This window comes from Protomyctophum parallelum (assembly GCF_964188405.1).
Source record: "Protomyctophum parallelum genome assembly, chromosome: 8".
NCBI classification, from domain to species: domain Eukaryota; kingdom Metazoa; phylum Chordata; class Actinopteri; order Myctophiformes; family Myctophidae; genus Protomyctophum; species Protomyctophum parallelum.
The window spans coordinates 40,292,825-40,316,269 of NC_139703.1; the positions used below are offsets into that span (position 1 = coordinate 40,292,825).

The 23,445-nt window shown below is 46.1% G+C and overlaps 1 protein-coding gene across 1 annotated transcript in view; it reads left to right on the forward strand.

The window, feature by feature from the left end:
- Nucleotides 1–22,469, forward strand: part of cyld3 (cylindromatosis (turban tumor syndrome) 3) — a 24,692-nt gene extending 2,223 nt beyond the window's left edge. Inside the window, exons 4-19 of the mRNA XM_083771160.1 lie at nt 350–654; nt 2,507–2,620; nt 3,736–3,928; nt 5,864–5,969; nt 6,456–6,535; nt 6,944–7,585; nt 8,219–8,384; nt 9,391–9,535; nt 11,883–12,002; nt 13,093–13,187; nt 16,359–16,422; nt 18,027–18,231; nt 18,951–19,059; nt 19,394–19,512; nt 20,208–20,424; nt 22,209–22,469. Coding sequence (XP_083627286.1) covers nt 350–654; nt 2,507–2,620; nt 3,736–3,928; nt 5,864–5,969; nt 6,456–6,535; nt 6,944–7,585; nt 8,219–8,384; nt 9,391–9,535; nt 11,883–12,002; nt 13,093–13,187; nt 16,359–16,422; nt 18,027–18,231; nt 18,951–19,059; nt 19,394–19,512; nt 20,208–20,424; nt 22,209–22,393 — 2,865 coding nt within the window. The 3' untranslated portion in view covers nt 22,394–22,469. The remainder of the gene's footprint in view (nt 1–349; nt 655–2,506; nt 2,621–3,735; nt 3,929–5,863; nt 5,970–6,455; nt 6,536–6,943; nt 7,586–8,218; nt 8,385–9,390; nt 9,536–11,882; nt 12,003–13,092; nt 13,188–16,358; nt 16,423–18,026; nt 18,232–18,950; nt 19,060–19,393; nt 19,513–20,207; nt 20,425–22,208) is intronic.
- The last annotated feature ends 976 nt before the right edge of the window (nt 22,470–23,445 follow it).

The following is a 23,445-nucleotide window of genomic DNA, read 5'->3' on the forward strand; positions in this document are numbered from 1 at the left end:
CTTTTCAAAGTAAGAACTTTTCAAAGTAAGAGCTATCTTTTCAAATTAAGAGCTCTTTTTTCAAAGTAAGACCTTCTTTTCAAAGTAAGAGCTCTGTTTTCAAAGTAAGACCTTCTTTTCAAAGTAAGAGCTCTCTTTTCAAAGAAAGAACTTTTAAAAGTAAGAGCTCAAAGTAAGACCTTTTCAAAGTAAGAGCTCTCTTTTCAAAGTCCACTTTTTGGACCCTTTTTCTCCCCCCCTCCCCCCCCCCCCCCTCTCTCTCCCCCCCTCCCCCCCCCCCCCACCTCTCTCTCCTCCCCCCCCCCTCTCTCCCCCTCTCTCTCTCTCCCTCCTCCCCCCTCCCCCCCAGGGCTCAGCGGTGGGCAGGGGCCTCAGTAATGGCTCCTATAAGGGCCACCAGCTGTTCGTCTGCCCCGAGGCCTCGGCCCTCTTCCTCCCCGTCAGTCACATCCGCCTGCGCCAGTGGTCGTCGTGTGGCGCCGCGCCCCCCGGGCCGGGGGCGGAGCCTAACGAACGCGTCCGCGGCGGCGAGCCCCGGGAACCGCGCCGCCGCCACAGCGACGACGACAGCGGCGACCGCCTCCGCGAGCCCCGCGAAAGCCGCCGCAGCGAAGGCAACGGCTACCCCGCCGCTAACAACAACAACCACCACAGGTACCATACTGGACCGTCAGTAGACTAGGGCTTTTAAAAGTGTTGAATGATATTCTAAATACTACAGCATGCAGTCATAACAGAACCATCTAAATACTACAACATGCAGTCATAACAGAACCATCTAAACACTACAACATGCAGTCATAACAGAACCATCTAAATACTACAGCATGCAGTCATAACAGAACCATCTAAACACTACAGCATGCAGAGGAGAAGTCATAACAGAACCATCTAAACACTACAGCATGCAGAGGAGAAGTCATAACAGAACCATCTAAATACTACAGCCTGCAGAGGAGAAGTCATAACAGAACCATCTAAACACTACAGCATGCAGAGGAGAAGTCATAACAGAACCATCTAAACACTACAGCATGCAGAGGAGAAGTCATAACAGAACCATCTAAACACTACAGCATGCAGTCATAACAGAACCATCTAAATACTACAGCATGCAGAGGAGAAGTCATAACAGAACCATCTAAATACTACAGCATGCAGAGGAGAAGTCATAACAGAACCATCTACATACTACAGCATGCAGAGGAGAAGTCATAACAGAACCATCTAAATACTACAGCATGCAGAGGAGAAGTCATAACAGAACCATCTAAACACTACAACATGCAGAGGAGAAGTCATAACAGAACCATCTAAACACTACAGCATGCAGAGGAGAAGTCATAACAGAACCATCTAAACACTACAGCATGCAGAGAAGTCATAACAGAACCATATAAACACTACAGCATGCAGAGGAGAAGTCATAACAGAACCATCTAAACACTACAGCATGCAGAGGAGAAGTCATAACAAAACCATCTAAACACTACAGCATGCAGAGGAGAAGTCATAACAGAACCATCTAAACACTACAGCATGCAGTCATAACAGAACCATCTAAACACTACAGCATGCAGAGGAGAAGTCATAACAGAACCATCTAAATACTACAGCATGCAGAGGATAAGTCATAACAGAACCATCTACATACTACAGCATGCAGAGGAGAAGTCATAACGGAACCATCTAAATACTACAGCATGCAGAGGAGAAGTCATAACAGAACCATCTAAACACTACAACATGCAGAGGAGAAGTCATAACAGAACCATCTAAACACTACAGCATGCAGAGAAGAAGTCATAACAGAACCATATAAACACTACAGCATGCAGAGGAGAAGTCATAACAGAACCATCTAAACACTACAGCATGCAGAGGAGAAGTCATAACAGAACCATCTAAACACTACAGCATGCAGAGGAGAAGTCATAACAGAACCATCTAAACACTACAGCATGCAGTCATAACAGAACCATCTAAACACTGCAGCATGCAGAGGAGAAGTCATAACAGAACCATCTAAACACTACAGCATGCAGAGGAGAAGTCATAACAGAACCATCTAAACACTACAGCATGCAGTCATAACAGAACCATCTAAACACTGCAGCATGCAGAGGAGAAGTCATAACAGAACCATCTAAACACTACAGCATGCTGAGGAGAAGTCATAACAGAACCATCTAAACACTGCAGCATGCAGAGGAGAAGTCATAACAGAACCATCTAAACACTACAGCATGCAGAGGAGAAGTCATAACAGAACCATCTAAACACTACAGCATGCAGTCATAACAGAACCATCTAAACACTACAGCATGCAGTCATAACAGAACCATCTAAACACTGCAGCATGCAGAGGAGAAGTCATAACAGAACCATCTAAACACTACAGGCCTCAGGTCTCAATGGTGGTTAAAAAACATGGTGACAATGCTGTGATTTCTGAACTGCCAATAAAACAAAAAAACCTTATATTGTGTTCTGTTCTCTCGTCCAGCCAGCAGAACCAGAACCCGTACCCGACGCCTCCCGCCGGGCGCAGCCCTCAGCATCGCAGCGCTCTGCAGCCGCTGAACCGGACCGCTGACTCCGCCTCCATCACCGCCCAGGGGTATTAACCCATTCTGACCTGAGATCAGATTCTAAACATTCTGGGCTGTATTTTGCGTGTCTTAAGTACCAGGTCTTATTCCCTAACTTCGAGTAAACTAAAGACCTGGAGGCGTTTACTCAAGTTAGGGAATAAGACCTGGTACTTAAGACACGCAAAATACAGCCCCCTGTCTTCTACATCCTGACAGTTTTCTGAAAAAGCTATGTTTCTATGTCAGTCGTTCTTCGATTCTTTTCAAAAATAGCAGATCTACAAGCTCATAGCGCGCCACCGCTATGAGCTTGTAGATCTGCTATTTTTCAATAGCTAAAGCATGACATGATGCTAACACCAAAAGGGGTTCCCGCCCCAAAATGGGATAAAATAGGGTGCATTTTGCATCCCAAAACGCAGTTTATAGTTAAGGGACACGATAAAACAACGGCCTCTGCATCCACGGGATGCACTACTGTACTACTGTACTGTTTTTATTCTAGTTTATTTTGCTAGCTTTAGTTATAAAAAATAATTTCTTCTTCTGTTTTCTACATGAATATAACCACATTTATAACCATATACAATGCTGACCGGCTGTCAGCATTAATAATAATAATAAAACTTTATTCATATAGCACCTTTCATGACATGAAATGCAGCTCAAAGTGCTTTACAGAGCAATGGAGAATAAAAGAAAAGCAAGGCAACGACATTAAAAAACAAGCAGTAATGCAATACAGTGAGGACATGAATAACAAAAGAATAAAAGATCAATTAAAAGCAATGTTGTAGAAGTGGGTCTTGAGCTGTGCTTTAAAAGTGTCTACAGAGGCTGCCTGTCGAAGTGGGAGCTTGTTCCATGCCGACGGCCCGTAGAAGCAAAAAGCTGCTTCCCCGTATTTTTTAGTTGCCATTTTTTTAGGCAAAGCGAGCAGGCCAGCAGTGGAAGACCTTAGGGGGAGGTTTGGGACATATTTAGGCAGGCAGTCATGTAGGTAGGAAGGTGCGAGACCATTGAGAGCTTCATACACAAGTAAAATAATTTAAAAATCAATCCTAAAAGCTTATATTTTTATAGAGGGATATAATATCTGACCATATAAGGAGTGTTTAAAACGTCCCCATGATGCTGTCAGCCCTACCCAGGGCCCTGCAGGCTCCTTCCAGGCCCGGGGGGGCCCCGGGCCGGGCCCCGGCTCGCCTCCCCTGTTCCGGGAGGGCGACAGGGTGTGCTTCCCCCTGGAGCACACCGTCCAGGGCGGAGAGGTTCGATACTGTGGCCCGCTGCCCGGCCGGAGCGCCACCGCCGTCTACGTTGGGATCCTGCTGGTGAGTAGCCTCGGTCCCAGGCTTACTTATCTGAGAAAAGAAAAGCCTGGTCACAACGTAAGACAGAGAAGCATAAAGTAAAGCCTGGTCACAACGTAAGGCAGAGAAGCATAAAGTAAAGCCTGGTCACAACGTAAGGCAGAGAAGCATAAAGAAAAGCCTGGTCACAACGTAAGACAGAGAAGCATAAAGTAAAGCCTGGTCACAACGTAAGACAGAGAAGCATAAAGTAAAGCCTGGTCACAACGTAAGACAGAGAAGCATAAAGTAAAGCCTGGTCACAACGTAAGACAGAGAAGCATAAAGTAAAGCCTGGTCACAACGTAAGACAGAGAAGCATAAAGTAAAGCCTGGTCACAACGTAAGACAGAGAAGCATAAAGTAAAGCCTGGTCACAACGTAAGACAGAGAAGCATAAAGTAAAGCCTGGTCACAACGTAAGACAGAGAAGCATAAAGTAAAGCCTGGTCACAACGTAAGACAGAGAAGCATAAAGAAAAGCCTGGTCACAACGTAAGACAGAGAAGCATAAAGTAAAGCCTGGTCACAACGTAAGACAGAGAAGCATAAAGTAAAGCCTGGTCACAACGTAAGGCAGAGAAGCATAAAGTAAAGCCTGGTCACAACGTAAGACAGAGAAGCATAAAGTAAAGCCTGGTCACAACGTAAGGCAGAGAAGCATAAAGTAAAGCCTGGTCACAACATAAGGCAGAGAAGCATAAAGTAAAGCCTGGTCACAACGTAAGGCAGAGAAGCATAAAGTAAAGCCTGGTCACAACGTAATACAGAGAAGCATAAAGTAAAGCCTGGTCACAACGTAAGGCAGAGAAGCATAAAGTAAAGCCTGGTCACAACGTAAGACAGAGAAGCATAAAGTAAAGCCTGGTCACAACGTAAGGCAGAGAAGCATAAAGTAATGCCTGGTCACAACGTAAGACAGAGAAGCATAAAGTAAAGCCTGGTCACAACGTAAGGCAGAGAAGCATAAAGTAAAGCCTGGTCACAACGTAAGGCAGAGAAGCATAAAGTAAAGCCTGGTCACAACGTAAGGCAGAGAAGCATAAAGTAAAGCCTGGTCACAACGTAAGGCAGAGAAGCATAAAGTAAAGCCTGGTCACAACGTAAGGCAGAGAAGCATAAAGTAAAGCCTGGTCACAACCTAAGACAGAGAAGCTATCGGCGGTTGTATCCTCCGGAATATCCGTCATATGTATTTCCCCCGGATACGATATTTTCCCGACCAATCACAACACTTGTTTCATTCGCCGATAATGTAAACTGATTTGTTAAAGCATCAACGTCATTTCCTTGGGCAATACTTCCGCTAAAATCCTGCAACTTCAGCTGATAGTCTTTTCAGTGTTGTTTTTGGCAGCAACATTTGATTTTAGTTTTTTAGTAATTTAGACTTTTGAATAGTTGTCATTTAGTTTCGGTCACATTTTAGTCACCCGGTTTTAGTGTTAAGTCTAGTTTTAGTCGACTAAATGTCATAAGATTTTAGTCGACTAAATCTACAGTGGATTTCGTCGACTGAAATGTGTTTTGATGCTGTCGTAAATGGCTGATTATACACTTGCTGAAAATAGCCGATCTATAAGCTCACAACGTGTCGCAGCGTGACAAGTTGTGAGCTTGTAGATCGGCCATTTTCAGCATGCAACCAAGTGTAAAATACTGGATCTCTCGTCCACTAGTCCCTTCCTAACATTTTAGTCTAGTTTTTATCTGTTGACGAAATTGACAATACATTTAGTCTCAGTTTTAGTCATCGTAGCTTAGTATTCATTTAGTTTCCATTTAGTTTCCCTCAGTGAAAAAAGGTAGTCGACGAACATGTTTCGACTTAGTTTTAGTCGAGGAGAAGAGCGCACAAGAGTGTTATACACTTCAGCATACTCCAGTAAGCGTTGTGTGTGTTGTTGTGTGTTCCAGGATGCTCCCGTGGGGAACTGGGACGGGTTCTATAAAGGAGACAAGCTCTGCCACATGCCCTCTCCTCTGTACGGAGAGCTGCTGCCCATCGCCAAGGTGTCCCATGGTAAATATACATATATATATATTATATATACATCATAGCTTAGGTAGTCGCCGAACATTTTTATATAGACTAGTGTTTATAGGACAACTGTTGTAATCGACTCCCACAGTCCACAACAGGCCAATCAGAAACCCCAGACCATAGACTCTCACAGTCCACTAACCAATCAGAAAACCCCAGACCATAGAAAAACCACAGAATGTTCAAAGTTCAGGTTGAAGCTAAAATAAAAAAAATAAATGAAAAATGTATGTCATGTAACCTTAAAAACACTGTGGGCTGTATTTTGCGTGTCTTAAGTACCAGGTCTTATTACTTAACTTAAGACCTGGAGGCGTGGTCAATGCTCTTTGGCCACTCAGAATAGCCAAATGGCATTGACCACGCCTACAGGTCTTAAGTTAAGTAATAAGACCTGGTATACTACAGCCCAGTGTGTCGTGGCAGCAAATAAACCCCTGTAACTGTTCCGTGTTCTTCTTCCAGAGTCCAAAGCTCACCAAATCAACCCCAGATCCGTCCTGAAAGCGGTGCAGCTTCCCCCCATCCCCAAACCCAGCCCTATCGTAAGAGCCAAAGTGGTCACAATGTGTCATTCATATTTTCTTGTATTTCATATTATTGCCTTTATTGCATTTATGTTTAATGTTGGTGATCAACTTTCCATGCTTTAGATATAACTGTTGGTATAGCAGTTGGTAAAGAGCGCCCCCTAAAGTTTAATTTAATGTTGTATTACAGCTGAGGAGGTTAATTGGTGTGGTTATGCAACGTGAGGAAAAGAGTGCATTTCAGAGGCTAGTTTGACGCGTGGAACACAAACAGTTTTGACCGTGATATTCGGGTGTTTTCTGATGTCCCCTCTTGTTTTTTGGAACCTGTACTGTCGGACAAGATAACAAAAAGACATTCTGTATTTGTGCAAGGAAAGGACTATACTTTTATTTCGTTTTTCTTCACCTATGTCTCCACAGCATGTCCCCAAACCAGGCCCTGCTCTGTCTCCACAATATGTCCCCAAAACAAGCCCGGCTACGTCCCCACAACATGTCCCCAAACCAGGCCCTGCTCTGTCCCCACAACATGTCCCCAAACCAGGCCCTGCTCTGTCCCCACAACATGTGCCCAAACCCAGCCCTATGTCTCCACAGCATGTCCCCAAACCCAGCTCTACATCCCAACATGTCCCCGTCAACCTCAGAGTGGCCCTGATGCCGCCTCAGCTCGGCTCGCCTCAGCCTGCCGCGCAAAGACACGTCCTCAAAGCCCCTCCCCCCCTGCCACCGCCCAAGCCCGCCCCCCTCCTCAGGCCCTGCCCCCCCCCAGCCGCCAGCCTGGCTCCTCCCCCGCTCCCGCCTCCCAAACCACAAGCCACGCCCCTGACAACGACGGACCACCACCACAACCACCACCACCAATCGCGGCCCTCGAATGGCACGCACGGACCGCTGCACTCGCCGGCGGGAAACGGCGGTTTCGGCGAGGAGAACGGCGGCGGTGGCGACGACCTGGAGGTGGGGTCGATGGTGGAGGTGAACGACCCGCCCCTTTTCGGAGTGATCCGCTGGATCGGGCGGATCGGGGGGGTTCCTGAGCTGGTGGCCGGGATCGAGCTGGTGAGCTCCTCTGATTGGTTGAGAATATATTTGTATTTCACAGTTTATACGGAACACTAAAAGTAAAGGTACTCGTGTTGCAGAATGTCCCATTTCACAAGTTCAAAATGTGTAGAAAATGTGTTGAAAATATGCCGATCTACAAGCTCTCAATGCGTCGCCAAACACGACACATTGAGAGCTTGTAGATCTCGACAGCTTGTAGAGCTCGACATTGTAGAGCTCTAATTAATACATAGAGAGAGAGAGGCTCTTCTACATAGACTTCTATAGAGGGTTATGCGCATGCTTAAATTACATTGAGTGGCAAAGCAACACGCAAAGTGAGTTTAACATTGTTTAACGTTGTTTAATCAATCAAATAGGACTTTTCTGTTTGGATGCATGGGCTGTCGAGACCAGAAAGTAGATTTTTGCCAGTCAGTAGGCCTTCCTGCATAACTTCCGGGTACAACATAAACATTACAGAGACTTTAGTTGTCACTAAACTTTAGTTGTCCCCCCCCCCCCCCCGAACCTCAAATGACGTCACATTGTAGGCCGAACCGACTTTTATTGGGCTCTAAAATAGGAGTATGAATCGCGGCCTAACTCTTCTATTAGATGGCTCTGACTCTGACCCGACTCCAACAGGACAGCGAGCTGAGCGCGGGGACAGACGGCAGCTACCTCGGGGAGCGCCATTTCCGCTGCCCCGTCAACAAGGGGCTGTTCGTCAAGCTGCGGAACTGTAGGCGGGACTCCAGGTTCCCCGCCCCCGAGACGCGTGTCAATCAAGTGGAGCGCTGCAACTCCATAGGTGCGTATCACACTTTTATTAAGTGAACTGGTGCACCCCAAGGTGAATATGAGACAACTTAGGTCTTCAGACAAAGGTTTTCTCATTATCCCCGCCACTAAGCTGCGATCCAAAGGAGATCGAGCTTACGAATTTGTTGCACCTACGCTTTGGAATGATTTACCACTCTGCTTGAGAAACACTGTGTCTGTTGAGATCTTTAAGAAGCTACTGAAAACGCATTTGTACCACAAACATTTTGGCTTGCTCCAGTGATTTCTATGTATTGTTTTATCTTATCTATTTCTAGGTACTGTCTTTGCTGCTCTGTTTCTTGTTTCATTGTTGGTTTATTTTTTGATTGAGATGTTCTTGTTCTTGTTTTTGGGGGCGGTGGTGGCTCAGGGGTAGAGTGCCTGGATGTTAACCGTAAGGTTGCCAGTTCGAACCCGGGCTCCCCCAGAGTTACTGTCGAAGTGTCCTTGAGCAAGACACTGAACCCCTAATTGCTCCCGATGTGCTAGTTGGTGCCTTGCATGGTTTCCGCTGCCATCGGTGTATGAATGTGTGTGTGAATGGGTGAATGTAATGCACAATCTCTGTAAAGCGCTTTGGATAAAGGCGCTATATAAATGCACCATTTACCATTTACCATTTTATTCCTTTTATTGTATTGTACAGCACCTTGTAACAACTGTTTTGAAAGGCGCTCTATAAATATCCACCAGGAGGCCACAACCTGACCTGGCCCCTGGTGGAGACCTGTCCTATTATAGCGCCACCAGGAGGCCACAACCTGACCTGGCCCCTGGTGGAGAACTGTCCTATTATAGCGCCACCAGGAGGCCACAACCTGACCTGCCCTGGTGGAGACTTGTGCCCCGAGTTTGACACGTGACATGCTACTGAAAGCATAATGACATGTAGAAATGTCTGCCTTTTATATAGGTTGTTAATGGTATGGTCACATATAACTGGCGATAACTGGCATTAATGCTACTAAATTGGAAGACTTGCCCCCCCCCAGCGTTCGCGGAGTGGGGCAGTGAGCGGGTGGAGGAACACACCCCCCCCACGGAGCAGGAGGATGAGGCCAGGGAGGTGTTCTGTGGCTGGAAGAGAGGCATCCAGGGTCACCTGAACTCCTGCTACCTGGACTCCACCCTGTTCAGGTAACTCCTCCCACCTGGACTCCACCCTGTTCAGGTAACTCCTCCTACCTGGACTCCACCCTGTTCAGGTAACTCCTCCCACCTGGACTCCACCCTGTTCAGGTAACTCCTCCCACCTGGACTCCACCCTGTTCAGGTAACTCCTCCCACCTGGACTCCTCCCTGTTCAGGTAACTCCTCCCACCTGGACTCCACCCTGTTCAGGTAACTCCTCCTCCTACCTGAACTCCACCCTGTTCAGGTAACTCCTCCTACCTGGACTCCACCCTGTTCAGGTAACTCCTCCTCCCACCTGGACTCCACCCTGTTCAGGTAACTCCTCCTCCTACCTGGACTCCACCCTGTTCAGGTAACTCCTCCTCCTACCTGGACTCCACCCTGTTCAGGTAACTCCTCCTCCTACCTGGACTCCACCCTGTTCAGGTAACTCCTCCTCCTACCTGGACTCCACCCTGTTCAGGTAACTCCTCCTACCTGGACTCCTCCCTGTTCAGGTAACTCCTGCTACCTGGACTCCACCCTGTTCAGGTAACTCCTCCTCCTACCTGGACTCCTCCCTGTTCAGGTAACTCCTCCTCTCCTCTCCAGTATAAATGAACCTCTCTCCTCTCCTCTCCAGAATAAATGAACCTCTCTCCTCTCCTCTCCTCTCCTCTCCTCTCCTCTCCTCTCCTCTCCTCTCCTCTCCTCTCCTCTCCTCTCCTCTCCTCTCCAGTATAAATGAACCTCTCTCCTCTCCTCTCCAGTATAAATGAACCTCTCTCCTCTCCTCTCCTCTCCAGTATAAATGAACGTCTCACCTCTCCTCTCCTCTCCAGTATAAACTAGAAAAAGTGCCCTTCCGGGCACAGGTCTCCACCAGGTTATCCACAGATCCGTGCAGTTAGAGGTAAAAACACTTTTCGGCCAGTTATAGCGCCACCTTGAGGCTGAGTTGAAATTGTTCATGTGGCATTTCGTCCTCGGCCTAGTGGGAATGTGGGTGCACAATTTCACGGAAATCACGCGATGTGTTCATGATTTGCAGCATTTTGTTTGAAACTGAGCACTCCTGTGAACTTTGGAAGCCAATCTTAACCAATCAGGATGGAGTCTGATAAATCTGAAAGACCCGTTTCGTTGAATGGCTCTAGAGAGACTGTGTACCAATTTGCGTGATGTTTGGACAAAATCTGTAGGTGTACTGTGCAAAAACTTGTTTTGCACAAAGCGGCCTCCTGGTGGCGCTATAACAGGCCGTTCTGGAAAGTTTGGGGCAGAGGTTCATCGTTGGCATCCAGGGAGTGTGTGTGGAAAATATGGCATCGACCGGGTTAACGGTGGCCGAGATTAGCTGTTCACGGACACACGGACGGACGGACGGACACACAAACGGACGGACGGAGTGCAAAACATACTCTCCCCACATGCCTTCGGCCTGGTGGAGACAATGAACCTCTCTCCTCTCCTCTCCTCTCCTCTCCTCTCCTCTCCTCTCCTCTCCTCTCCTCTCCTCTCCTCTACAATTTACAATTTACAATTTAGGCATTTAGCAGACGCTCTTAATCCAGAGCGACTTACATTTAAGCAAGAACAAAAGCATGGGAATACATCACATAAAAGCATCTATCATGAAACATGCGTAAGCTAAGAAGGTAACAGTGGAATATCTATATGATGAAACTATACATACACTATACATAATAAACTATACATATTCACTACTATGCTATACATATGTACTATGGCGTGCTATGACTATATACAATACAATTATAGTGCTGTCTACATAACATGCTATAAGTCTGTGTCAAATGCTATCTAAGCCAACAGAAATGCTATCTAAGGGGTTAGGGTAAGTGCTACGGGCCATGATGGAGTCTGAAAAGGTGGGTTTTCAGGCTACGGCGGAAGATTGGGAGTGATGCTGCAGTTCTGACTGCAATGGGAAGTGCATTCCACAGTTTTGGAGCCAGAAGGGAGAAGAGTTTGGGACGTGTGGAGCGTTGTCCCGGCGTCTCCTCTCCAGTATAAATGAACCTCTCTCCTCTCCTCTCCTCTCCTCTCCAGTATAAATGAACCTCTCTCCTCTCCTCTCCTCTCCTCCCCAGTATAAATGAACCTCTCTCCTCTCCTCTCCTCTCCTCTCCTCTCCTCTCCTCTCCTCTCCAGTATAAATGAACCTATCTCCTCTCCTCTCCTCTCCAGTATAAATGAACCTCTCTCCTCTCCTCTCCTCTCCAGTATAAATGAACCTCTCTCCTCTCCTCTCCAGTATAAATGAACCTCTCTCCTCTCCTCTCCTCTCCAGTATAAATGAACCTCTCTCCTCTCCAGTATAAATGAATGGCTCTCCTCTCCTCCCCAGCCTGTTTTCGTGCTGCAGCGCTGCAGACTGGGTCCTGTTGTATCCCATGGCTGAGGAGGACGGTCTGTCCAGCCAGGCTCAGGATCTGCTCCGCTGTGAGATCGTCAACCCGCTGCGCAGGTGAGCAGCAGCGCCCCCTGGGGGACAAGAGGTGCAACAGTTAATTAATTAAAAAAAATATATATATTGATAATTTAATACAAATCATTGATTAATAACCGATCCCTATTTTGGGCTTGTCATGGACTCATAGGTGAAAAGTTTATTATTTTTCTTTTAAAAACATTCAAAATAGTGAATATAGCCTTTATGTAAGATCACAAGATCGGTGTGCAGCTCGTGGAAAAGTGGAGATATTTTTTATTAAATACACGTTTTGGGCAGAAACCCCTTTTTGGTGTTAGCATTACGTTATGCTTTAGCTATTGAAAAATAGCAGACCTACAAGCTCATACGAGCTTGTAGGTCTGCTATTTTTGACATAGAAACATAGCTTTTTCAGAACACTGTCAGGATGTAGAAGACATGTATAGATTCTGATCTCAGGCCTAAACGTTTTGTGCCAGAACGTTCAAAAGAATATGAACCTAGTCCCCAAAACGACTCCTATAGTCTTAGGAATTAATTATTAGGTGAGTTTTTCACACGCAGGGGCTACAAGTTTAATGAAACACATGGAAATCGGGTCATCCTGAAAGTTCATATAATGGCCTGTTGTGTCATTGGGTCCAAAAAAAACCCATATCCCCATAGAGGTCCATGTATTTGGGCCCAAATTCACCTAGACTGTATTACCTTAATAAACATGGTCATGAATACTTTCTGCTTCCAGTCACTAGTTTAAAGTCTCATTTCTCATGTCATAATATTCTTTTTTGGAAAATCATGGTCCCATTTATAGAAAAAATGACCATAAAGTCGCGTATGTTCTGAGGGGCGTGGCTACCGTTACAGTCTATGATCGGGATTCCCCTCCCACTCAAGTCAAAATAAAAACCAACTAAGAAGAAGGGGGGAAGTCCCGCCTCCTTGTCTGGGCCAGCCAATGGGCCAGCTGGGTCCAAACGGATCTAGAAAGATGGCGATTTACAATACAAGGACTGACTGGCTTCATTTTACGTCCATATCAGACCCGGCGAACGCTTTGTCTATATTTTTTTTACAGTCTATGGTTGTTCCATTGAACAAAGTGCTGGTTGTTGCTCTCCAGGTTTGGGTACGTGTGTGCCAGTAAGACCATGGCTCTGAGACGACTCCTGGAGGCCGACAGCACCAGTGACACTGGCTTCACCAACCAGGAGAAAGGTGCGTGTGTGTGTGCGTGTGCGTGTGCGTGTGTGTGTGTGTCATGTGTGTGTGTGTGTGTGTGTGTGGTCACACTAGTGTATTTAGTACCTATTGTGCCTGTTGTGTGTGTCCGTCAGACACAGAGGAGTTAACATGTTGTTGTTGTGTGTCTGTCAGACCCAGAGGAGTTAACATGTTGTGTGTGTCCGTCAGACCCAGAGGAGTTAACATGTTGTTGTGTGTGTCCGTCAGACCCAGAGGAGTTAACATGTTGTTGTGTGTGTCCGTCAGACCCAGAGGAGTTAACATGTTGTTGTGTGTCTGTCAGACCCAGAGGAGTTAACATGTTGTTGTGTGTGTCCGTCAGACCCAGAGGAGTTAACATGTTGTTGTGTGTGTCCGTCAGACCCAGAGGAGTTAACATGTTGTTGTGTGTGTCCGTCAGACCCAGAGGAGTTAACATGTTGTTGTGTGTGTCCGTCAGACCCAGAGGAGTTAACATGTTGTTGTGTGTGTCCGTCAGACCCAGAGGAGTTAACATGTTGTTGTGTGTGTCCGTCAGACCCAGAGGAGTTAACATGTTGTTGTGTGTGTCTGTCAGACCCAGAGGAGTTAACATGTTGTTGTGTGTGTCTGTCAGACCCAGAGGAGTTAACATGTTGTTGTGTGTGTCCGTCAGACCCAGAGGAGTTAACATGTTGTTGTGTGTGTCTGTCAGACCCAGAGGAGTTAACATGTTGTTGTGTGTGTCCGTCAGACCCAGAGGAGTTAACATGTTGTTGTTGTGTGTCTGTCAGACCCAGAGGAGTTAACATGTTGTTGTGTGTGTCTGTCAGACCCAGAGGAGTTAACATGTTGTTGTGTGTGTCTGTCAGACCCAGAGGAGTTAACATGTTGTTGTGTGTGTCCGTCAGACCCAGAGGAGTTAACATGTTGGTGTGTGTGTCCGTCAGACCCAGAGGAGTTAACATGTTGTGTGTGTCCGTCAGACCCAGAGGAGTTAACATGTTGTTGTGTGTGTCTGTCAGACCCAGAGGAGTTAACATGTTGTTGTTGTGTGTCTGTCAGACCCAGAGGAGTTAACATGTTGTTGTGTGTCCGTCAGACCCAGAGGAGTTAACATGTTGTTGTGTGTGTCCGTCAGACCCAGAGGAGTTAACATGTTGGTGTGTGTGTCCGTCAGACCCAGAGGAGTTAACATGTTGTTGTGTGTGTCCGTCAGACCCAGAGGAGTTAACATGTTGTTGTTGTGTGTCTGTCAGACCCAGAGGAGTTAACATGTTGTTGTGTGTCCGTCAGACCCAGAGGAGTTAACATGTTGTTGTGTGTGTCTGTCAGACCCAGAGGAGTTAACATGTTGTTGTGTGTGTCTGTCAGACCCAGAGGAGTTAACATGTTGTTGTGTGTGTCTGTCAGACCCAGAGGAGTTAACATGTTGTTGTGTGTGTCTGTCAGACCCAGAGGAGTTAACATGTTGTTGTGTGTGTCTGTCAGACCCAGAGGAGTTAACATGTTGTTGTGTGTGTCCGTCAGACCCAGAGGAGTTAACATGTTGTTGTGTGTGTCTGTCAGACCCAGAGGAGTTAACATGTTGTTGTGTGTGTCAGACCCAGAGGAGTTAACATGTTGTTGTGTGTGTCAGACCCAGAGGAGTTAACATGTTGTTGTGTGTGTGTGTGTCAGACCCAGAGGAGTTAACATGTTGTTGTGTGTGTCAGACCCAGAGGAGTTAACATGTTGTTGTGTGTGTCAGACCCAGAGGAGTTAACATGTTGTTGTGTGTGTCTGTCAGACCCAGAGGAGTTAACATGTTGTTGTGTGTGTCAGACCCAGAGGAGTTAACATGTTGTTGTGTGTGTCTGTCAGACCCAGAGGAGTTAACATGTTGTTGTGTGTGTCTGTCAGACCCAGAGGAGTTAACATGTTGTTGTGTGTGTCTGTCAGACCCAGAGGAGTTAACATGTTGTTGTGTGTGTCCGTCAGACCCAGAGGAGTTAACATGTTGTTGTGTGTGTCTGTCAGACCCAGAGGAGTTAACATGTTGTTGTGTGTGTCTGTCAGACCCAGAGGAGTTAACATGTTGTTGTGTGTGTCTGTCAGACCCAGAGGAGTTAACATGTTGTTGTGTGTGTCTGTCAGACCCAGAGGAGTTAACATGTTGTTGTGTGTGTCCGTCAGACCCAGAGGAGTTAACATGTTGTTGTGTGTGTCCGTCAGACCCAGAGGAGTTAACATGTTGTGTGTGTCCGTCAGACCCAGAGGAGTTAACATGTTGTTGTGTGTGTCCGTCAGACCCAGAGGAGTTAACATGTTGTTGTTGTGTGTCTGTCAGACCCAGAGGAGTTAACATGTTGTTGTGTGTCCGTCAGACCCAGAGGAGTTAACATGTTGTTGTGTGTGTCTGTCAGACCCAGAGGAGTTAACATGTTGTTGTGTGTGTCTGTCAGACCCAGAGGAGTTAACATGTTGTTGTGTGTGTCTGTCAGACCCAGAGGAGTTAACATGTTGTTGTGTGTGTCTGTCAGACCCAGAGGAGTTAACATGTTGTTGTGTGTGTCCGTCAGACCCAGAGGAGTTAACATGTTGTTGTGTGTGTCTGTCAGACCCAGAGGAGTTAACATGTTGTTGTGTGTGTCTGTCAGACACAGAGGAGTTAACATGTTGTTGTGTGTGTCCGTCAGACCCAGAGGAGTTAACATGTTGTTGTGTGTGTCTGTCAGACCCAGAGGAGTTAACATGTTGTTGTGTGTGTCTGTCAGACCCAGAGGAGTTAACATGTTGTTGTTGTGTGTCTGTCAGACCCAGAGGAGTTAACATGTTGTTGTGTGTGTCTGTCAGACCCAGAGGAGTTAACATGTTGTTGTGTGTGTCCGTCAGACCCAGAGGAGTTAACATGTTGTTGTGTGTGTCCGTCAGACCCAGAGGAGTTAACATGTTGTTGTGTGTGTCTGTCAGACCCAGAGGAGTTAACATGTTGTTGTGTGTGTCTGTCAGACCCAGAGGAGTTAACATGTTGTTGTGTGTGTCCGTCAGACCCAGAGGAGTTAACATGTTGTTGTGTGTGTCCGTCAGACCCAGAGGAGTTAACATGTTGTTGTGTGTGTCCGTCAGACCCAGAGGAGTTAACATGTTGTTGTGTGTGTCCGTCAGACCCAGAGGAGTTAACATGTTGTTGTGTGTGTCCGTCAGACCCAGAGGAGTTCCTCAACCGGTTGTTCCAGCTGCTCCAGATAGAACCTCTCCTGAAGATCAGGTCTGTGACCAACTCTCTCTCTCTCTCCTGACTGGAGACCTCCATACCTGGAAACACCTGATAACCAGCTTATCCAGTACCCGGAGTACCCGGTATCAATAAGCTTATAGAGTACCCGGTATCAATAAGCTTTAGGCTTATTGAGTACCCGGAGTACCCGGTATCAATAAGCTTTAGGCTTATTGAGTACCCGGTATCGATAAGCTTTAGGCTTATAGAGTACCCGGTACCCGGTATCGATAAGCTTTAGGCTTATTGAGTACCCGGTATCAATAAGCCTCAGGCTTATCCAGTACCCGGTATCAATAAGCTTTGGGCTTATCCAGTACCCGGTATCAATAAGCTTTGGGCTTATCCAGGACCCGGTATCAATAAGCTTTGGGTTTATCCAGTACCCGGTATCAATAAGCTTCGGGCTTATCCAGTACCCGGTATCAATAAGCTTCAGGCTTATCCAGTACCCAGTATCAATAAGCTTCAGGCTTATCCAGTACCCGGTATCAATAAGCTTCAGGCTTATCCAGTACCCGGTATCGATAAGCTTTGGGCTTATCCAGTACCCGGTATCAATAAGCTTTAGGCTTATTGAGTACCCGGTATCAATAAGCTTTAGGCTTATCCAGTACCCGGTATCAATAAGCTTTAGGCTTATTGAGTACCCGGTATCAATAAGCTTTGGGCTTATCCAGTACCCGGTATCAATAAGCTTTAGGCTTATTGAGTACCCGGTATCAATAAGCTTTAGGCTTATCCAGTACCCGGTATCAATAAATCGAATCGCCCATGAAGAATTAAATGTAATCATCCACACTGGCACAAACAGGTGGGTCTAGTGTATCGATAACTGCCGACCAAGCGCTTAATACTTAATTTTATTAAAAAGGTGTCATGATTTTTTCTAAATAGTACGAGGCCACACCACTTGTAGATCCATTTACTTTCATTCTTTGAAAGCGTTGGATGGTTTTTGTCTATAACAACATGCCTTAAAGTAGACATCGACTATTTTATTAAATGATCAATGAATGGAGTTTAAGTCGTAAATGATCAATGAATGGAGTTTAAGTCGACTAGTCAATCAGCTGTCGCACCCCTAGTGTTGTTTTTGTCGACTAAAACTAAGACTACCTTTATTCACTGACGGAAACTAAATGAAAACTAAGCTGTTATGACTAAAACTAAGACTAAAATATATTGACAATTTCATCAACCGATAGAAACTAGACTAAAATGTTAGGAAGGGACTAGTGGACAAGAGATCCACTATAAGTCATTTTAAACTTGGTTGCATGCTGAAAATATCGCGTCGCGCTGCGACGCGTTGTGAGCTTGTAGATCGGCTATTTTCAGCAAGTGTAAAAACAGCCATTACGACGGCATCAAGGCCCACCAAAATACATTTTAGTCGACTAAATCAACTGTAGATTTAGTCGACTAAAATATGACATTTAGTCGACTAAAACTCGACTAACACCAAAACATTCCGGGTGACTAAAACGTGACTGAAACTAAACAAAAACCATTCAAAGAGACTATAATTATGACTAAAACTAAAAATCTAAATTTTGCTGTCAGAAAAACAACCCTGTCCTGTTCCCTCCCAGGTCGACCAATCAGCAGGCCCAGGAGTTCCACCTCTACCAGCTGTTCCCCCCTCCTCTCCCCCCCTCCCCGCCCTCCTCCCCTGCGTGCCCCCCCTCGTCCCCCCTCAGCCCCTCCCCCTCGGCGGGGGCGGGGCGTCTGAGGGTGGCCAGCGTCCAGACGCTGCTGGAGTCCTCCTTCCACCACGCTGGACTCAAGTTTGTGGAGGTAACGTTAGCTAACGATATACCAGGGACCCCCTTTTGGTGTTAGCATTATGTTATGCTTTAGCTATTGAAAAATAGAAGATCTACAAGCTCATAGCTTGTAGGTCTGCTATTTTTGAAAACTGGAAGAATGACTGACAGAAACATAGCTTTTTCAGAAAACTGTCAGGATGTAGAAGACATTTTTTAGAATCTGATCTCAGGTCAGAATGGGTTACGATATACCAGGGTTACGATATACCAATCTTATGACATTTAGTCGACTAAAACTAGATTAACACTAAGACATTCCAGGTGACTAAAATGTGACTAAAGCTAAATTAAGTTTCAGTCCAAAGACTATGACTGAACTAAAATAGAAATTCGCTGCCAAAAACAACACTGTTTGGCAAGTTGTTTGGCTTTGCTTTTTGTCATGCCAGCTATTCTTAGGCCACTCATGGTCAGTTTATGCACATGGCCCAGGCTTCAGAATATCAGTATGGAAAATCTACAGCGATACCCCAAGTTTGTTATACTTCCAAGTATTGGTTGATACACACACACACACACACACACATACACACACACACACACACACACACACAGTGCAGAGGGAGCTTTAGCCACGGTGCATCCTACTATCTGGTCAGACGACGCCAAACAAAACAATGTTTTCTACCGATGTTGTAAAACGTTCTTTACCGTTCTGTCTGATATGTCTGTCCTCCCCACCACCAGGCTCCGTCCTGTCTGCTGCTCCTCATGCCACGGTTCGGGAGGGACTTCAAGATGTTCGACGCCATCCTGCCCTCGCTCGGCCTGGATATCACCGACCTATTGGAGGACAGTAAGTTATGACATCACTATGACATACGATACAACTTTGTCAGCTTTCACTGAAATTAGTTTTGCGTCCATGACGTCACCGTTCAAGAAACAGACACAATACATTACAGAATGATACATTACAGAACAGCAGAACAGACTGGTGTACAAAAGAGTTCTTTGGCCTGTTTGTCTTCTTTTTAGAGACTCTAAAGCGCCTCATGGAGCAACAGTTGATATTCATCATTTAACACATGTCAGGGGTCAGAGGAGATGCTCTTGGTCTGGGCCTCTAACTGTTTTAACCTGTTGTAAGGTGACCTTGAGTGGCCTCTCTCTCTCTCTCTCTCTCTCAGCTCTGAGACAGTGCAGTATCTGTCAATCAGTGGCAGAGTGGGAGTGTCTGCAATGCTACGAAGATCTGGATATCACACCTGGTCACCTCAAACAGTACTGTCACACCTGTAACACTCAGGTATGATTCACACCTGGTCACCTCAAACCTCAAAATATAAACGCTTCCGTCGTACAGTCTGGAGCGACGGAAGCTCTGATCACGAGTAAAATATAAATGCTTCCGTCGTACAGTCTGGAGCAACGGAAGCTCTGATCATGAGTCAAATATAAATGCTTCCGTCATACAGTCTGGAGCAACGGAAGCTCTGATCATGAGTAAAATATAAATGCTTCCGTCGTACAGTCTGGAGCAGCGGAAGCTCTGATCATGAGTCAAATATAAATGCTTCCGTCGTACAGTCTGGAGCAACGGAAGCTCTGATCACGAGCCTCCTCCCCACTTCCGTTTAGTCTGTACAGTCGCGCAAATTGATCCCAATATAGATATAAATCATCTAAAACATGTACGGTATATATAGCTTGTTGCTTATAGCAGAAAAGGAAATAAAAAAATAAATGCATGTAAAGATATTTTTAACCCATTTTGGGGCGGGAACCCCTTTTGGTGTTAGCAATTATGTTGTGCTTTAGCTATTGAAAAATAGCAGATCTACGAGCTTGTAGGTCTGCTATTTTTGAACGACTGACATTTTTTAGAATCTGATCTCAGGTCAGAATGGAAAACTCTCAGGATGTAGAAGACATCTTTAGAGTCTGATCTCAGGTCAGAACGGGTTAAACTATATTTCGTATTATTTCTGTGACCGTCAACAGGTCCACAGCCACAGGAAGCGGCTGAGCCACGCCCCCCAGCGGGTGGGCGTGCCCGAGGGCCCCTGGGCGCCGCCCCCCGGCCCGCCGGGCGACGCCCGCCAGCGGATGGCGCTGTTCGCCGTGACGTGCATCGAGACCAGCCACTACGTGAGCTTCGTGAAGCACGGGCCCCGCCCCCAAGACTGGCTGTTCTTCGACAGCATGGCGGACAGGGAAGGTGATCAGGAGGCCATTGATTGATTGATTGATTGATTGATTGATTCATTGATCTTTGATTGACGCTTTAAATAACCCATTCTGACCTGAGATCAGATTCTAAAAATGTTCTTCTACATCCTGACAGTTTTCTGAAAAAGCTATGTTTCTATGTCAGTCGTTCTTTGATTTAAAAAAGAAATAGCAGATCTACAAGCTCGTAGCGCGCCACTCCGCGCGCGCTTGTAGTTCTGCTATTTTTCAATAGCTAAAGCATAGCATGATGCTAACACCAAAAGTGGTTCCCGCCCCAAAATGGGTTAACACAATCAGCGCCGGGATTTCTTTCAAAATAACAGCTCGGGGTGCCGAGGTGCAGATATGGCAGCTCTGTAAAGCCCCCCCCCCCCCCCCCCCCCCCCCTTCCGTTCCGTACAAAAACCAGGATAAATAATGTTGCTTGCTCACCTCGCTACCATTAGGATAAAGTCGCTGGATAATCCCTGGCTTCATATTCTGAAGGAGAGGTTCATGTTGAAGAGCAGTATATCCATCTGGTCAAAACTACAGAGAGCTCCTTAGACTAGGAGAGACGAGGCGTTCTTTAGGACCATGGAGAGCTCCTTAGATTAGGAGAGACGAGGCGTTCTTTCTGAGCCGTAAACCAAGGACTGTCTAAAGAGGACGGGACGCGAAGACCGTACGGGCGACGCCATGTTGCTCCACGGAAGGAAAGAAACATGCGCAATGGGCTAATTATGGGCTAATTATTAGTATAATAAGTTACTAAAACATGAATTATCATAGACACATACATAAAATCTTTTTTATTAGGATTATATGGTCATATTATTTGGTTTGTTTTGACTTGTTTTTTGGAGGTGGGTTGGCTTGTTTCTGTCACGATGTTGGCAACACTGCCATGGAGCAACATGGCGTCGCCCGTGCGGTCTTCGCGTCTCGTCCTCTTTAGACAGTCCTTGCCGGAAACCAAGGAAGCTCTGAGAAGGAATGGAAGTGGTCACGTGACTGGGCTGCGCCATGACACTTTCATGGACACTTTCATGGGAGCCAAACTCACACAGGAAGTGCAATGAATACATGGCAGTGAATGGAGCCGGCTGGACCAGCTCATAACAAACATTATTTATGAACTATTGAGACCTTTTGTAAAGTAATCACTTCTGGAAAATAACAGAAGACATAATTATCACAGGTTGTTATCTAATCACTTACTTTTCGATGTGCACAGAGTGCACAGTATATCATTTTATCTGAGGATCTAAACAGCAGCAGGTATCGTTTCTGGCTCCGAAGTATCGCGAGATTTGGCTGCCAGACAGGAAACGGTGGGAAGTCTCGCGATACTTTGGTGCGTTCAGAAAGGTACTTTGTGCTCTTTAGATACCATACCTCTATAAAAATGTCACAGTGTACACATCGAATAACAACACAGCAGACAATAATGTGTTACATGTCTTCTGTTATTTTCCAAAAGTGATTACTTTACAAAAGGTCTCAATTGTTCATAAATAATGTTTGTTCATGAGCTGGTCACTGAGCTCTCATTGACTCCAGTGTTCATGAGCTGGTCACTGAGCTCTCATTGACTCCAGTGCATTCTGCCAAACTTCCGGGTAGTTTGGCTCTTATGAAAGTGTCCATGAAAGTGTCATGGCGCAGCCCAGTCACGTGACCACTTCACTTCCTTCTCAGAGCTTTGCAGAAGGAGAGGCCAACTCCAAAAAAAAAAAAAAAATCTGAATATGTGTGTGTGTGCGTGTGCGTGCTCGTTTCACCTCCCAGGCGGCGAGAACGGCTTCAACGTCCCCCAGGTGAGGGCGTGTCCCGAGGTGGGCCGCTACCTCAGCCTATCAGAGGAGGAGCTGAGCCGCGTTGACCCCGCCTCCCTGCGAGAGCCTGCCCGCCGCCTGCTGTGCGACGCCCACCTGTGTTTCTACCACAGCCCCGAGCTGACCCTCTACAAATGACCTTTGACCTTTACCACAGCCCCGAGCTGACCCTCTACAAATGACCTCTGACATTTAGTGACCTATGACCTTTACCACAGCCCTGAGCTGACCCTCTACAAATGACCTCTGGCATTTAGTGACCTATGACCTTTAACACAGCCATGAGCTCAGCCTGAACAAGTGACCTTTTACGTGTACGTACAGACTCACGTGACCTATGACCTTTACCACAGCCCTGAGCTGAGCTCAGCCTGTACAAGTGACCTTTTACGTGCGCGTACAGACTCACGTGCACACTCTTAATGTTTGCACGCACACACACTTCTAGATGCATAATGAACCAAGAGATTTACTGTAGGTCTGTGTAGACACACACTGTCCTACACTGACCGCACACGCACGCACTTCTAGATGCATAATGAACAAAGAGATTTACTGTAGGTCTGTTACTGTAGACAGCTACTGTCCTGCACGGTCCACTGTTGGTTACTGTACATCTCAAACCAAAAACGAAATAGGAGAGCAATACCATGACACTGACCACGCACGCACACACGCACGTCTTACAAATGCTGCATTCCATTACAGTACAGTAACATGCAACTCAGTAAACATAGCGGTGTCCAATATGCACATATCATAACAACTCAGTATACATAGCGGTATCCAACATGCACATATCATAACAACTCAGTAAACATAGCGCTATCCAACATGCACATATCATAACAACTCAGTAAACATAGCGGTATCCAACATGCACATATCATAACAACTCAGTAAACATAGCGGTATCCAATCTGCACATATCATAACAACTCAGTAAACATAGCGCTATCCAACATGCACATATCATAACAACTCAGTAAACATAGCGGTATCCATGCACATATCATAACAACTCAGTAAACATAGCGGTATCCAATATGCACATATCATAACAACTCAGTAAACATAGCGGTATCCAACATGCACATATCATAACAACTCAGTAAACATAGCGCTATCCATGCACATATCATAACAACTCAGTAAACATAGCGGTATCCAATATGCACATATCATAACAA